At 41.4% G+C, this 17,712-nt stretch overlaps 1 protein-coding gene across 5 annotated transcripts in view; it reads right to left on the reverse strand.

Moving 5' to 3' along the window:
* Positions 1–227: 227 nt before the first annotated feature.
* Positions 228–17,712, reverse strand: part of LOC105465683 (interleukin 20 receptor subunit alpha) — a 50,001-nt gene continuing 32,516 nt past the window's right edge. For 2 of the 5 annotated variants that reach the window (XM_011714257.2, XM_011714260.2), the window contains exons 2-7: positions 15,841–15,976; positions 10,189–10,367; positions 8,252–8,427; positions 7,530–7,674; positions 3,551–3,690; positions 228–1,306 (exon numbers count right to left, since the gene is read on the reverse strand). In XM_011714257.2, the coding sequence (XP_011712559.2) occupies positions 509–1,306; positions 3,551–3,690; positions 7,530–7,674; positions 8,252–8,427; positions 10,189–10,367; positions 15,841–15,976 (1,574 nt within the window). In that variant the 3' untranslated portion in view covers positions 228–508. The remainder of the gene's footprint in view (positions 1,307–3,550; positions 3,691–7,529; positions 7,675–8,251; positions 8,428–10,188; positions 10,368–15,840; positions 15,977–17,712) is intronic. The other 3 variants (XM_011714258.2, XM_071096513.1, XM_011714261.2) reach the window with 3 other exon arrangements.

Raw genomic sequence — 17,712 nt, forward strand, 5'->3', positions numbered from 1 at the left:
TTTCAGATGTGACCAACTTACCACCAACCTGGTATATGTGCATGTTTTAAGTATCTCCTCCTGCTCGCAATAAACCCAGTCTGAAAAAGTGGTATTTATAAAGTGAATGATCTTTGGAAAATATTTTTTACAGTGCTATGTACACATGGGAAGTACTCAGAAAATAACTGTACAAGTGTGCTTGTTCGAAAATAATGAACAAAGAGGCCAGAGTATACCCACCTGAATAAATTCTGCACCCAGTCTGGCAAACATTTATTGACTGCTTTCTCTGCATAGAACAACCGGCCAGCCCCTGCACTCTAGGCACCCACCACCATCGTTAAGAGACCTGTGTGCATGAACCAATCAGACACGTGCTATGAGAATAGAGAAAAGAAATAAGTAATTCTCACAGACACTGACAAACTGGAAAAAACTTCTTTTATCCCAGGTACTTTATGGCTGGGATCAAAGGGGTGAATCACTTGTCTGCACAGTAGGGGTCTGGCAAAAGGAAGTGTTGGCATCAGTTTTCCATCTGCACATATAACCCCCATTCCTCCATGAATTGCATGAGATAGGTTTCATTTTCTCCTGGTGGCCGGTCTGGAGCCGGCTCCTCATAGAGCCTAGACAGAAGACCCTCCTCCCCGAGTCCATCCCCCTCAGAAGGCTCGCAGCCCTCTGAGTCCTGGTCGAAGCTGGACAGCGAAGGAATACACAGCCTGCCAGTTTGGGGGTCCCAGTCGACCAGGGTCGTCGACGGCTCTTCCTCTGGCCCCTCCTCTGAGTCTGTGTGCTCCCGCGTTAGGGGGTCTAAGTCTTGGAGCTGAGGGGTGTATGAGTACTGTAACGTTTGCGGGCCCAAGAGTGCCAACGCTGCCTGTGACTCCCATAATGTTCCTTGTGTGGACACCTCCTCCTGCAACCTGAGCTCCTGCTCTTCAGGCCCTGCACAAATGTCAGTGGTTCTGACATCATATTCATATTCAATGACTGTTTTATCTGGCGGTATTGTTCTGCTGAGGGACGCTTGCTGGGTGAGGGAAGTACCTTCTGCGTTTTCTTCAGAATCACAAACAATTTCCATCAAATGCGAGGCATACCCTAAATGTTTCACCTCCTCTTCCTCCTGAGGGGGCTTCAGGTTCCCGCTGGGCTGAGGATCATTAAGGCTGGATACATCACTGCTTTTTCCCAGTAAACTCATATCCTGATGAGAAATTTTAGAATCATCCGAGATATTGAGGGTGATAAAGTTAATCACGATTTTTTCAGCAGGCACAAAGAATCTTTTGTCAAATTCATTTCCATAAATCAAAATCTATAACGAGAAAAGAGAATGGTTTTCACCTTTTCACTTTAGAGAGACATTAGAAACAGCTGTTAGGTAGAATATCTTGTCACCAGATAGTTTTAAAGACCTACTCTTACCAACTCATCTAAATGAAAGTTATGCTTGCAATATACAGAAAACCTCACTCACTGGGAGGCAAGAGACCCAAGACACACAGAAGATACATGGAAGTGAGAAGTGGTTCACTGGGTGGGCATTTCTCCAGTCCAGGGCTGGGGCTGGGGCGTTGGTGCCCCCTCTTGTAACCGGCAGGGGAGTTCTTCATTTCTCGACCTTTTTTACATTCTGTAAAGTCAGAATCTTAGCCACATGAAGAGTAGCAAAGACTGAATGTGGCAGAGTTTGTGACATTGTTTTATTTATAGTTTGCTATGTACTTGTTAATAAGCTGTGGTTACCTGGGCTACCCGCTCTGTTTTTGGATATATTTGAAATGCGGACAGGCATGAGAACTGGATGTAGAAAGGGAGGGAAATACATGAGCAGGGATGGTTTTTACCCCTTATACCATTCTTATCATGCTATAATAGGGCCAAAAAAGGAAACTCATCTGCCAGTTTACGGTAGAGAGAGAAACTCCAAATCATGTCAGGGAAGCTCAGACGAGATTAAATTATTGCTGTGGGTACCGTGAAAGATACCTGTTTTCTAAGAGAGCATGAGTTACAATCCTCATTGTCACTCTACCATGTGATTTCATTTAACTTTACAAAACAGAACCTTCAGCCTCATTCTTTTACAACATTTTAAGTTTCTAAAAAATCACAGGTGGTCAATTCTCCTGTGAATGTTCCTTCCAGAAAAGGTCTCCCAATGCCATTAGGAAGCCAACTCTGAAACCTGAACGCAGGTAGAATCATAGAAAAACTTATAAACGGAACTAACAGGAACCAAGGTATGTTATCATGTACATGGGAACACATCTTTTAATAGTTCCCAAGAAAATGGTTTTGATTGTTAAAAATATGCTCAGCCCTCCAGAACCCTTCAGCACATGGTCCCACCTCCGTGGGTTTAATTCTTTCTTCTTTCTTGCTGCTTCTTACTGTGAAGGATTAAGTCCTGGCCATGTTCCTCCTAAGTGTGTTTCCATTCCACGTCTTTCTTGCTAACCTGATGTCCCACTCTGGCCTGTTAGACTTGAATCTTCTCTCCCCTGGACAAAGCTAGTTCCCTAGGTGCTTTTCTTGTTTCTAGTCTTACTCAGCTCCAAGTTGTCCTGGAACTAATATCTGGTTGGATCTAAACCTTGATACTGACTATGATGCTCCTAACCTAAAACCCTATGGAGATTTCTCTTTGCCGGTAGAATGAGGCTGAGCTCCTTAGAACAGCGCCTCAGTTCTCCCCTTACTTGGACCCACCGCCCGCTCTCCAGTCTCGTCGTCTTCTCTAGCTCCTCATCTGGAGCCTCCTGGTTTATGAATGTCATGCAGTTTCCACACATCCACCTTGCTGTTTCTTCTGCCTGCACTACGGATCCTAACTCCTACTCACCTCTCATAGCCAAGCCCTGGCATGAGAGCTGAACCCCTGTGTAGGGTTTCAGGGCTTTCCTTGTACCCCCCGAGTTCCCAGTGCCTGCTCTCATCTTAGCCTTCATGTATTATTTTGAAATTCTAGTCCCCAACTAGGCTTGAACTTCTAGAAGGGCAAGGCAGGGATCATGACTGAACTTATCTGTGGGACCTTATAAAATTTGGTCATTACATAGAAAATCTTTTCAAAGCTAAGGAAAAAAATTCTGTCAGTGAGCTAATCCAGAAAGCAGGTTTTTTTTTTTTTTTTGAGACAGTCTCATTGTCACTCAGGCTGGAGTGCAGTGGCGCACTCTTGCCTCACCGCAATCTTGGCCTCCCAGGTTCAAGTGACTCTCCTGTCTCAGCCTCCTGACTAGCTGGGATTATAGTCATGCATCACCACACCTAGCTAATTTTTGCATTTTTAGTAGAGATGGGGTTTCATGCTGTTGACCAGGCTGGTCTTGAACTCCTGACCTCAAGTGATCCAACTGCCTCAGCCTCCCATAGTGCTGGGATTACAGGCATGAGCCACCATGCCCAGCCCAGAAAGTGTTTTTTAATTCACCAGCTATTTAACTTTAATTTCACTCTGCCCTTAAAGGGAACTGAATCTGCTCTAGAACCTCCTCTTCTGTCCTCCTGGAGGTGTACTATTATAATAAAGATCCCTGCCACACTAAGCACTCACCAAATTTGCTGGGTGTTTCTCTTTGCCGACGTGGATATATCGATAGATGGAATAGCCCATCACAGAAAAAAGAAACACAGTAACGGATACGGGCAGAACATACCAGAAGATGATTTTAGCTTTGAACTCTGATGATTGATCTGTTAAAAAAAAAAAAAAAAAAAAAAGGTGGGAAGTGGGGGGAAGGGTTAGATAGTTGTGATTTGATGTGATGGGAAAAACTGACATCGTTAAGTGGCTTCTGGGCAGATCACTTGCATTTGGGAACTCAGTTTTCTCACCTCTACGTTGAGAAGCTTAAGCTAAATGTTATAAGCGGTCTCAGAATTCTTACTCTCCCTGACAAGAGATGGTCTGAAGGAATCATCTGAACACACCTCAAGTGTTTAAGAATACATCAATCATCCAAGTCAGCACATATTCCACCATCATATATCTGGCTATGAGATTCATGCAGGTTTCTATATTTGAAAGTAAGTGTATTTGATATTCAAGTAACTCACAGAACTTCAAACAAACAACAAAACCCTCCCGTGAAGATCCCATTGAATTGCTCCACTTTTCCACGCCACATGTTTGACTCAATCTTTCTGCATGTTCACTGAAGGACATGAATGCATGGCGCCTCCTTTTATGTGAGTAGCAGAACCGTTCTTGCACTGCTTGACTGGACTTTCTGGGTAGGGCTGGAGCCTGGGGATGTGCGTAGGGAGGTGGCTGGACAGGGTACAGTGCGAATGGCAGTTAACTCCCTTCCTGGGCCTGCTGTGCTGTAGGCTCATGATGAGTAAAAGTCTGCAGAGGAATGACAATACCTGGGAAATTGTTTTAATAAAAGTTTTAATAAAAGTGCTGGCCCACACCATTGATCAGGCCATATAGCTGATGACTAGAGCTCATTGTGACTCACTCATACTTGTTAAGCCACTGTGGTATACTTGGAAGTTGTGATGGTATATTTTACATGTCTAGTTGGGTAGGCCACAGTACTCAGATATTTGGCTAAACATTATTCTAGAGCTTTCTGTGAAGGTTTTTTTTTTTTTTTACTTTTTTTTTTATTTTTGGGAGACTAACATTTCAATCAGTAGGTTTTTGAGTAAAGCAGATTACCATCTATAATGTGGGTGGGCCTCATCCAATCAACTGAAGACTTTAATAAAAAATGTCTTCACGACCCAAAGGAACAGGGAATTCTGCCAGCAGACTGCCTTTGGGTGCGAACTGCAAACATCCACTCTTCCGTGGGTCTCCAGCCTGCCTATGCTACAAATTCGGACTTGCCAGCCTCCACAATCGTATGAGTCAATGCCTTAAAATAAATCAATATTTCTAAACAAACATCTATATGTATTCTATTGGTTCTGTTTCTCTGGAGAATCCTGACTGATACAGCTGTAGGAAAAAGAGCAGCTTCAGCACAAATGACAAAAGTCCGAGTGTGCTCCTTACACACTAACAAAACCAGCAGCAGTGTGACCGGAGCATCCTAATCCAGGAGAATGTTGGATGCTCTTGATGCTTGGGCCCAAGAGAAAGCAGCAAAGTCACTATCTGGTTAACTGTCCAGTTGAAAGCCTGGAAACAGATGTGTCATGGCTGATGAGGGTGGTCAACAAGAGCCGGTGGGAGAAGTCCCGCATGTGGGCCTGTTACCCTGCATAATTCCCACGGAGCACATTCACCACCAGCTTCCACGCAGAGACGTGCCAGCGCAGCAGTGCGGATGCTGCGGGTGTCAGAACTCCACCTGCCCTGCTTGTAGCCTATAACTCAGTCCAACCCTCTTAATACAATCCCTGGTCCCTGGATTGAGCCTGTGCTAATTGGAAAGAGTCATAACAATGACTGACAGCATTTAGTATACACTAATCCATGTTTACTACAACAAACCTAATAAACTGTATCTGTATTTTAGGGATGGGGGACTAGAGAGCAGAAATATGTTTTAAAAAATAGTTCCAATAGAGGCAATGCTGATTATTCAGAAAGCAGGTCCTCACACCAGTGTGTTCGAAAGATATCTCTGGTGATCTAACAGCTGGGATAGCAGGGGTTCAGAACCAGAAATAGAGCCTAGTTATTCCGTTAATTTTTCTTTCTTTTTTTTTATTTTTGAGACAGGGTTTCACTCTGTTGCCCAGGCTAGAGTGCAGTGGCACAATCACGGCTCACTGTAGCCTCCACTTCCCCAAGTGATCCTCCCATCTCAGCTTCCCAAGTAGCTTGGACTAAAGGTGTGTGCCACCATGCCTAGCTAATTTTTGTATTTTTAGTAGAGATGGGGTTTCACCATGTTGCCCAGACTGGTCTCGAACTCCTGGGCTCAAGTAATCCTCCTGCCTCAGCCTCCCAAAGTGCTGGTATTATAGGCGTGAACCACTGCACTTGGCCACTTTTTTCATATTAGTGAGAAGGTGAGCTTCATCTGCTTACCAAGAAGTTTTGAATTCAATCTGCATTTCATTGCTTTTGCTCCAATTGTGTTAATGATTTCCACTGGAAATTCATTCCCAGCAGCTGGCACTGATCAAGGTGTTAGTAAAGAGAGCATTTCTCCCAAATACAAATACGATTTCTTCAATAGGCTTTGTTTTGCTTGGCATTTTAGTTTCATTTGATATATGGTAGAGACTCCTTCATTGTAAAAGAAAAGCTATGATAAGCTATGATAAAGACAGAGAGTCAAGGGTAAAGCCTTGCACTTTTCATATGTACTCACAAAGTTCCCTTTCTTTACTCTGGGACAGTTTCATCGTGAAAGGTGGGAGGAGTGAGGGAAGAGGAAAGCAGGGGTTATGGATTCCTATTCAAGGCTGGTGATACAGCCAAGGTGTGGGGTGGAGGTCGTGGGCTTCTGTCTCTAGCCCAGCTGTTTGGAAAAGAAGTGGAGGAACAATGGATGACGAGTCCTTCGACGCAGGCAAACTTTAGGATTTATTTTCTTTGAATTTTCAAGTTTTGAGTTCAAGTTCCTCTCACTCTGAAGGCGGAAAAATTAAACGAATGCCAAGCTCACAACTCTATGTCTCCGCATAGGAATGGGTATCTCTAACCACGGTTTCCTGGAAGCCCAGTGTAGAAAATGTGAGCAGGAGATAAATAAAAGGAAACAGAGAGAAGTAACTGTAAGGACAAGGAAGTGATCACTGATTTGCAGATCCCAGACCCTCACTCAGACAATTAGTGGCACCTGAACACAACTGGCAGCACCTATAATTAGTATTCCCCAGGGAAAGTAAAAAATACATTCTCCTTTACAGTGGTTTCAGAATAACACTTTGTTTCTAGCAATAAAATTATCTGATGTTCTTGAAGACCAAAGAACTTCTATTGATCAGAGTGGTTATTTTTTATTTTTTATTTTTTGAGACAAGATCTCACTCTGTTGCCCAAGCTGGAGTGCAGTGGTGCACCCATGGCTCACTGCAGCCTCTCCTGGGCTCAGGTGATCCTCCCACCTCAGCCTCCTGAGTAGCTAGGACTACAGGCATGCACTACCATGCCTGGTTGACTTTATTTTTTGTAGAGATGAGATCTCACTATGTTGCCCAGGCTGGTCTTAAACTCCTGGGCTCAAGCCATCCTTCCTCCTTGGCCTCCTAAAGTGCTGAGATTTCAGGTGTGGGCCACCATGCCCAGCCTGATTATGATTTTAAAGAAGAAACAAGGCATGTGTAAAAGTGCCTCATTGTTATTTCACAAGGCACGTGGACGAGGGACCATGGGAAGATTGCTGGCAGTGGACACGGGACCCGTTTGAGTTCTCCGAGGGGGTGAGAACACTTCTGAACACTGGCCAAGCTCAGAGGCAGAGCCTCAGGCTGCTCCATGCATTTCTGGTGGTAGTTGTTTCTGCCTTTGCCTCAACCTGTTTCTGTTAGACACAGATATGTCAAAACTTTGTCTAAACCATCATACCGACTTCTAGTTTTAGCACATCTCCTTCCTAGACCAGCAAAGATTTTTAAAAGCTTACCTTTCAAAGTCCTGGCACACTGCTTCTCAGAAGGCTGAGCACGGCGAGGGGGACCTGGGACGAAGGACTCCACGTGGATGCAGTAAAGAGTGTTTGGCTCCAGCCAGGTGAGCACCAGTGTGTGGTTGGTCACACACTGGGACCACTAGGATAGGGAATTGCAAACACTGGTTAGAGCCAGACATTTCTGGGACCACCCCAGACAAATAACTCTAGAGGGAAATAAAAGACCAAGCCACCATTTAATCCTTTACTATCAGTATAAGCTGTTTTTTTTTTTTTTTTTTTTCAGCAACAGTTTCAATATACTCTTTTCCTTCAGCGCAGCAGAGCATGGTCAGGAACTGGACCAATGCTGGGAGGGATTCTAAACAACACACAGATAGTGTTCTCATTCATTGTCCTGGGTCCTGCTCACATTATTTTTTCTTCTTGGAGAAAGACTGTGCAAGTGAAAGCTCTCCATCAAAGTCAAGTGTACAATCTCTCTACACTCCAATAACAACACCATATCCTGTCAACAGAGTTTCTGTCAAGAAGATCTGAAGTTAGTTCTGTAAAATTTCTGTATAAAGGTTTCAACTGTATTTTGTGCAGCCTGTCTTTTGAATATCATGACTTCCCAGATTCACACGCAGAGAATCAAGGCATCAGAGTTGTCTGTTCCCACATTAGCTACAGAGGGGTTCATGAACATATTCCCCATCCCATTTCAGGCTTACCGTTCTATTTGATTTAGTATTCGACACAGACACGTTATACTTCAGATTGGAGTATATTTGTTGCATGGAAACAGGAAGGTCTTCTGGATTTCTCTTCCACTTCTCTGGAGCTGTTAGAACAACAGAAATGGACTTCTCATCTGTAGTCAGTGCCACCTCTGGTGGGCCAATTTGTGCTTAAAGTGGGAAGAAAGAGCGTATTATGCTCAGATGAAAAATTACCTTAGATAAAGCTACGATATAATCCTACTTGGATCGAGGCCCTAAAATACTTTCTTTTTCTTTTTCTTTTTTTTTTTTTTGAGATGGAGTCCTTTCCCTATCACCCAGACTGGAGTGCAATGGTGTGATTTTGGCTCACTGCAACTTCTGCCTCCTGGGTTCAAGTGATGCTTCTGCCTCAGTCTCCCAAGTAGCTGGGATTACAGGTGCCCACCACCACGCCCAGCTAATTTTTATATTTTTAGTAGAGACGGAGTTTCATCATGTTGGCCAGGCTGGTCTCAAACTCCTGATCTTGTGATCTGTCCACCTCGGCCTCCCAAAGTGTTGGGATTACAGGTGTGAGCCACTGCACTCAGCCTTAAAAGACACCTTCTTACAGGAGGTAAGAACGTACAAAGGTGGGCCTGAGTTATGCCAAATCTTGAAACCATTTCACAAGCCTGATCCAATGTTAGAACAGCAAATTAAAGTGTTCTATTTCCTTAGTCACATGCATAAACAGTAGATGGTTAATACAATCAAAACTCTGTAACATTTATGTGACTTGAAAAGTTGGTGATAAATGACAACATGATTTGATAAGTGGAAAATCAGAGATGTGATTAGAATGATCTAGAACAGAGACCAGGCGACTTTTATCCTAAAGGTCTGGACAGTAAATATTTCAGGCATAGCAGGCCATATGATCTCTGTTGCACTATTCCATTCTTGTTGTAATGCAAAAGCAGTCTAAGGTAACTATGTAAACAAATGAGTGTGGGTTGTGTCCCAATACAACTTTATGAATAGACATCAATATTTCAATTTCCTTTACTTTTCCAATGTCACAAAATATTCCTTGGATTTTTAGAAACTATTTAAAAACGTAAATACCATTCTTAACTCTTTGACTGCAGAAAAACAGAAAGGGGGTTGCTGGATTTGTCCCAAGGGTAGTTTTCTGGCCTCTGATCCGGAAGGGCTCCCGCACTTACAGAGCGCTTGCAGAGCTCATTATGGCAGCCCTGAGTGGGTCCTTCATGACTGAGTCAGCCATAGGTCAGGGGATAGCAACGTTATAAAAGTAAATACCAGGAAGAAGTTGCCTTAATTCTGAGTTACACTTGGAAATTACATCATCACACCACCAAGTTCATACAAGAAGAAGCATAGTTGGATAATCAGGACAATCTTTAATCAATCTTGTGGAGACATTAATAGTCCATAAACCCACATTAAATAAAGTCATTTTGTTCCTCAAACAAACTTCCACTAAGTAGCTTCCACTAAGTAGTAAGACAAAGTCAAAATTTAATATCATTGTCATTTAGTATCAATTTTGGATCTGGGAGAGATCTTAGAGACCACTTGGCTAAACCTTTCACTCTAAAGATGAGACTCAGGCTGGGTGCAGTGGCCCATGCCTGTAACCCTAACACTTTGAGAAGCTGAGGTGGGAAGACAGCATGAGCCCAGGAGTTTGAGACCAGCCTGGCAACATAATGAGGCCCTGTCTCCAAAGTCAGTCAGTCAATCAATCAATCAATCAACCAATAAAGGTGAGACTCAGAGCCAGCAAGGTTAAGGACTTTGTACTGCTCACTCAATCCAGTGGTCCAGAATAGAGCCAAGCAGAGCACCTTCCTCTGGGCAAGGCTGTCTATGAGGCTGAGACTGTTAAACCTGATATTAATACATGTTTAACTGACCATGGCAATAATGGCATTACTTACTTTCTAAAAAAGGATAGAACCGTCCACTTTCAGCCCATTTGGAACAGTTTGTTCCCCAAATGGCCTTAACTTTGGCATAATACTGGTGTTCGTAGTCAGAAGTTTCAGCAGAAAGATCACAGTAGGTTCTATTGATATTTCTGCATTCTGATTTATTCAGCCATTTCTTTTGCCCATATCTGCGAAGAAAGAAGCTGAATTAATAATGAGGTGCCCTCTATACTTTACAATAAAAAATGTAGTCGTTTTATAAAACTGAATGGAACTGACGACCTTCTCTTCAGAAAAACAAAGGTGCCTGTCATCGAGATAAAAAAGAATCCACTTTTGCTGCGGGCAATTTTTTTCATTAGCTGTCAGGAACATGAGTCAGAGTTTCTGTAATCACCTTTCTTTCTGTGAATTATAATGTGGATAGTATATTTTGAACGCGTATATTTTATTGTTATTCTTTGGCTACAGTGAAAGTTTTACATATTGTGTGATCAATTCTCCTAGTAATTATTTATGTAGGTTTTTAGTCTACTGTGCACACAAGGTCAGTTTGATGGATTGTCTGAAGAACAGTTCGTCATTGTTTTTCTTGGAAGAAAAATTACTTCGACGTTCTCAGTGCATATAAAAATCTAAGCATCAGTGATTCTAGGGAAAATACATGAGGCTGGAATGCATACAGAAATTTGCATTTTTGATAATTATAGTGAGGATGATAATATTGACTAGGTTGGTCATATTGATTTTTCTTTTCTTTATTAAAACCACAACCCCCATAGCAAATAGGGAGGTGGCAATATTTTTAGCCCTTTTCAGGTGGGAGAGACTGAAGTGTAGAGTTCAGGTAACATGTGATAAGCCAGTGAAAGGGACGGGGAGGCAGAGTGGGAAAGGTGATGGGTTACAAGTGGCAGCCTAGGGAACAGCTGAGAGGACACTGCAGTGGTCCAGGGGAAGATGTAGGTCACTTGGACAACGATGGGGGCAGTAGGATGAATAAGGACAGGACAAAAGCAAGAAATATTAGGAGACAGGACTTGGTGATAGAAAACATGTGACAGATCAGGGAAATGAAGGTATTAAGGATGCCGTCTCTTTCTGTCCAGGGCAGACGGGTGGAATGGTGGTGATATTTACCACGATAAACAGCACGGAGACAGAGCAGATTTGGGAAATGGATGGGGAGGCAGAGCAGAAGGGAAAGAAAACACGTTCACTTTTGATGCCTTGAGCCTGAGTATGTAACAGATATCCCAGTGCAGATGCCCAGCGGGCAATGGGTCTCAGGAGAGACATGTGAGTGGCAGGTAGGGATTTTGGAGTCAGTATCATCAAATTGCTCATTGAAGGCACAAGGATGAATGAATGATCCATGGAGACAAAACAAAGTCTAGGATAAAATTTCAGGAGCGTCAAGATTTAAAGGCTGGACGGAAAGAAGGCCTGGAAATAGCAACTAAAGAGGGATGAGAAAAAAACGTATCATAAAGGTCAAGGGAAGAGTGTGTCTTGAGAAAGAGGATATGTCCATGTATTGCCAAAGCTTAAGGATATTTTCTCTTTTCAGAATATGGCAACAGATTTCTGAAAGTAGATGTTTCCCATTTCCTAAGTACCACACCTACCAAAAGACATCAGAAATATAGTCAGATCTTACTGATCAACTTCTCCATCTAAGTGATCACTGTTACTTAGGGGCTTTCAATTTTTTTTTGACCATGATCCACGGGGGAAAAATACATTTTACATTTTGATTCAGCTCACAAAATATAAAACTAACATATTAAAACAAAAATTGTGAAAGAAAATATTTAAACTTTACCACAGGCCTTGCATTCAGTTATTTTTCATTCCACTCCATTCCACACCATTCCATTCCTTTCCATCAAAAATAATGTCCCTCAACATTCATTTCATGAATCATCAAAGAGTCTTGAGTTGTGGTTTGAAGACTATTGCCATTGCCTATGCGACCCCTCCCTCCTCCCTCCTCAAACTTCCTCACTCTGCCAAAGGCAAGGCAGCTTCCCATGACAATGCTGATGCAGGAGAAAAGGCTCTTTACAAGATTTTCAGCAAAATAAATGAATGATGCCAGAATCACTCAGCAAATACTCCAGTAATGACACACACACATGGCAAATGGCCATGTGGGGCCCTCAGTGGTGTCTGATTTACAAGCTTTATCTCATCTAATTATCATAATAATCCTAGGGGGTAGGTACTCTTATTTTCATCCCGTTTTACAGATGAGGAAGCTGAGGCTCAGGAAGATTAAGGGATCCACTCAAATTCACATGACTAGTAAAAGGCATACCTGGGATTTGAACCATTCTTCCCTGATGCCAAAACTTCTGTTTTTAGTGCTACATTCTATTTTTTGTATTAATTGTTTTGGTGGATAGAATTTAAACTTTTGTTAAATTTTCATCTTGGAAACAAACTTCACTCAAAAGTATAAACGTATAATCTGCAACCTTCCCAGCTAGGTTCATAGCCTGGCTATGAACTGGGGACCGTCTGACTTCAGAGCTGAGCTTGGAGCCCTCTGGCAGTGAAATATGCTGCCCTATATTCCTGTCCCTCTCACATGCACAGGCGTGTAAGAACGCCAACATGGCAAGCTTCTTTTTAAACACATATTTTTAAAAGTTGCACAATCTAAGTGATCTGCTCACACAGAGCAGTGATGACTATTTTTTAAAAATCCCTTTCTGAATCACATAAAACATAAAGGACAGAGCAAGCTCTTTGCTCCACCTAATGGATAAGGAGGCAAGGACATGCTCGTGAGTCTTTTTCCCTTTGCAAAGCAGTTTCTTTCCTCTAACACTGGCTACTGAGAAACTCCTTAGAAATGAGAATGAGGTTCTAGATTTGAGGTCACTGTGAGTCGCTGCTGAAGTCTTTCACTGGTTTTAGTGATCTGAATTTTTTTTTCAAAGACAAAACTGACTTTATTCTTTTTTGAAAATATGGTAATGTTTTTAAATTCAAACAATCAAACAATTCAGAAAGTATAATCAAAAGAGAAACAAATCATCCTAAAACCCATTACCCTGGAACATTTGGTGTGTATGATTCTGGATATCTCATTTTGCTTCTGTATAAACAGAAGGATGATATGATAGCAGAATAGATGGACAAAAATTAGATTATACCATACATATGGTTTTAATAAAAGTAGTCAATTCAATGTGCCTTGAACTTTGATAGAAAAAAGAAATTGACGCGAAATTAAAGGAACTGCAGAAGTGCAAATGTTTGTCACCACAAGAGATATTGGTTCCTAAAAGAGCTTTTAAATTAAGAAAATGATTTGTGAAAAATATTGAGAGGTTAATTATTAAAATAATAAAATATTGTCATTTTAGATCACATTGAATGGCTTCTGGCTATGAAAATCAGTACACTTATAGTCCCCCCACCTTTCCATCTTATATTATTGTTTAAATTCAGATTATTTCTAAGAAACTTCTACAATTACATTTCCATCACTATTTAGTCTTAGTTCTATATTTAGATAAATTCAATGCATGCTACCAGTCTTTTTTTGTCATCACTAAGTTCTTCTTTTGGGTTTGTCTTTATCTCTCTGTTAGCTGGAGGTCATCTTTAGTTAGTGCTCCACCTCATCCCCCAGGAAGGTCTCAGAAAAGTGATCTCCTGGGTTCCCACCCGCTTCCAAACACCAGTCTACTGAACTTAGTAAGAGTCTTAGGTCACACTTGTCTTTTCCTCAGAAAATGTATTCTATTGAGTGTTGCCAGATTGAAATTCTCCCTTTCTCCCAACTTGAGTTCTGCTTTTGCTAAAATGGCCATGAATCATTTAATTATCTTAAAGTCCAATAACTTCCCAGGATGTGTCTTGCTATTGTTTTTACCAATTTTTTTCTAGACATACCACACATTTATGACACACAGTTCCAAACAGTCTTTATTACCTGTTCAACCATTACTATCACTTAGCTCTAACAGGTTTTTCATCTTGATATAGTATTTTTATATTCCAGCATTTTCCTAAGCTCTGCACACTTCCTAAAAAGACATGTTCTTCCTGTTGTCTTTGAATGTCTTCTTTCACTGTTTTCTCTTCTTTGAGTTTTACCTTTACAGATCTTGTTGTTTATGCACTCTAACAAAATTATGGACTGTTATGTGTTTTAATTCTTCCTTACTTCCATAGCAAAGCTTTCTGGAAACTTGTATTCTTTTTTCCTCTTTCCCTCTTCCAGTAATTATGAATAGGTGCTATGCTAGTTCCTTTGGGACTATTACTGTTTGAATGGGGCCAGCTGTTTGTTGAACACGCAAATGGACATAAGAATAGGGCTCAGATAATGAGCTTTTGCTCTCCATAATTTTTGTTTGTTTGTTTGAGACAAGACCTGGCTTTATTGCCCAGGCTGGAGAGCAGTGGCATGATCTCAGCTCACTGGAACCTCCACCTCCCAGCTCAAGCCATCCTGCCATCCCAGTCTCCCAAGTAGATGGGACTACAAGCACACACCATCATGACTGGCTGATTTTTGTATTTTTTGTAGAGATGGGGTTTTGTCATGTTTCCCAGGTTGGTTTTGAACTTGTGAGCTCATGGGATCCACCATTTTCAGCCTCCTAAGGTGCTGGGGTTACAGGTGAGAGCCACTGCATCCGGCCAATTCTCTCCATAATTTTAAACTTCTGTTTCCATTAAACACCCTCTCACCAAATCTATTATTCCCTTTGCTCCCTGGGAAACCTGCCTGCCCTCAGGTTTGGGGCTGCAGGAGGCTGATGTTGTAGCCTTCCTGGGCTGCCTCCCAGCCAGTGCTACCTCCCTTTCCTCCTGCCCCTGGCTCACTCCCAGCTTCTCCCTGGGCTGTGACAGGGCCTCCACAATGGACATGTCCTGTGTGCCTGATTTCTATTTTAGCTCCTCCATCTGTGACATTCTGTGGCACCCAACTGGGGCTCCACGGGGACATTTCCTTAATTTCTGGTGGTGGCGATCCTTAGATTTCCATGCTCTCAGATTGTTAGGTGGGCTCTTGGTACTGTGACACTTATTTTGTGAAATCATTTCCTGTGATTGGAGGTGTGAAGGTATAGGTTTGCTTTCAGTTTCTGTAGCTGTTTTTCTTCAGATACCACAGGATTTGGCTTGGATGGTTCCTAGTTTGTGGTTAGGGTTGTGGCCATTTCCTTTGATTCTCTGAAGATGGACATTGACTGCCTGTTTTGCATTCTTTCCTGCTTGCAATGAGTTTTGAGGGCCAGATGAAATGTCTGTTCACTGCTATCTTTAAGTGCAACAGCTGATCGCACAAAATGTGCATGTGGTTTCAAGGAGTCTAAGGATGCCTGTAATTCCAAACAGCTTAGAAAATTCAGAGATGATGGATTGCCTTGTTTGCTCAGCCACCTAATAATGTTTTGACCAACTTTTCTGTTTAAATAACCTCGCCTTGCCTGAGCCTCCCAATGCCTCTGTCTCCATGAAGAAACTGTTTTCTAATTTAATCTTACAAAACATCAAGAAAACTTAACCTGAAATATCTAAAACTTTTCTCTTTTTCAAACACATTTAATACCGCAGAGAGTTTATCTTTGCACAATTCACAGGAGTCAGAGTCTTGTGTTTGTAAGCTAGCCAAAAGGAAAAGAAGAAACTTACATGAAATACTGGACAGTGTAAGTAACTTTAACTCCTTGAAGACACTCTGGTGGATTCCATTGTAGGACATTCTTCATGTTGATGGATAAGAAGGTGATGTTTGCAGGTTTAGGCAAACCACCAGAGACACAGGGAACTGAAAAAGGAGCAGAAAGGAATTGAAGTCTTAGTGGCAGAAAAGGAAAACATGATTCCTGTAGTAGCTAGTCTCCAGAGATGGCCCCCGATATGGCCTTCCAGTACGCATGCCCTGTGTAACATCTCTCAAATGCAAAAGAGAATGTGGCAGAGGTGGCTCTGGGACTAAGCCAGGACTTTTGCTTTCCAAAAAAAATTCCCGAGTTGCTATGTAAAATGACAGCTAACTTACTAGAGAGACCATGCTGAGAGATTGCACAAAGAGAGGCTCAGTTGTCCTGGTGTCCCAGCTGAGCCCAGCCTTCCAATTAAGAGGCCACAATGAAGTCACTGTGGTCATTCTAGCCCCTTCTGTCACAGACTGAAGCTGCATGAGAGACCTCGCATGAGACCAGCAGAAGAATCATCTGGCAGAGCCCCAGTTAATTCCCAGAATTTTAAGAAATAATAAAATGATTGTTTTAAACCACTAAGTTTTGGGGATAGTTTGTTGTGCACTGCAGAGAACTAAAACAATCTCTTTATTAAATGTTAAAATAAAATTTAGAGTAGGTGACCCCGAGAGGCCAGAGTTTCAAAGGTTAGAATTGGGACTGCCTTTACTAAAGAATATAGTAAAGCAATAATTAGAAAAGGAACCAATGAAATAAGACAATTTATTTAAATAAACACTGATATGTTCACATAGGTGCACTCTAAGAAAAACTGTATCCTACAGGATTAATTTATAGAAATCCTTGTGGAGAAATGGTAAAGAATTGAGAAACTACTAAAAACTTGGAAAAGGAAAGGAGAGGCTACTTTCTTGTAAAATAAAGCAAAGATAATCCTTGAATTAAAGTAAATGAAAAAATTCAGTGGTAATATGTAGGATTCAAAATATTAATTCAAAATATTGGAAAGATCACAAAGCACAGAGTGATAATCAATCAGGTTTTATGAAGAACTAATCCTGTCACAAATATGCACATTCTAGTCAATCAATGAACTTGAAAAATACAAAATATTAACACTGCAAATCAAACTTAGGAAATAAAATTTAGTTCAGTCACTGATGGTAGGTCCAATCTTGGCTAAGTATCATAATTCTTGAGTAAAGTAGCTGGGACTAACGTCAGAGAAAGGAATTATGTGTGAGGTAATCCTTGGTTAAGATTAGTTCTATACAATGTACTGTTATTTTGCAAGCCAAATGAAAAAAAATTATTTACTTTAGAATTAAACTTTGTAGGATCACCCTGATTCTAAGCAAAATTAGCTCTTTAGTGTAAAGATGGCTGAGTGTAGGTATGCTTGTGCTATAATTGTAATGACTCCTACTTTTAACCTTGCTCATAAAAAAAATTTTTAGTTTTATTTTTAAGAAAAAAGTTACTCACAGAGAAGCACAATCAATTGACCACTGCCGTGTATGTGTGTGTGTGTGTGTGTATGTGTGTGTGTTTGTGTGTGTGTGTGTGTGTGTGTGTGTGTGTGGTAGGGGTAGGGGAATCTCAAAAGGACATAGCCTGCCTAACATCTTCTTGTAATTATTTGGAACCATTGTGTAGCAAGTGGTGTTGGTATTTTCTGGAGATTACATAGAGTGAATATTTATCAATGATTTAATACTGCTTTATGGTACTACTAGGTTTACCAGGTTCTCAATTTTAATCAGATTTTTGAAGACAAAACAGAACATGGGGAGGCAGCACACTGAGTATAATACTTCTCAGCTCTTCAAAAATGCAGAAC

This window comes from Macaca nemestrina, chromosome 5 (genome assembly GCF_043159975.1).
Source record: "Macaca nemestrina isolate mMacNem1 chromosome 5, mMacNem.hap1, whole genome shotgun sequence".
Lineage (NCBI taxonomy): Eukaryota > Metazoa > Chordata > Mammalia > Primates > Cercopithecidae > Macaca > Macaca nemestrina.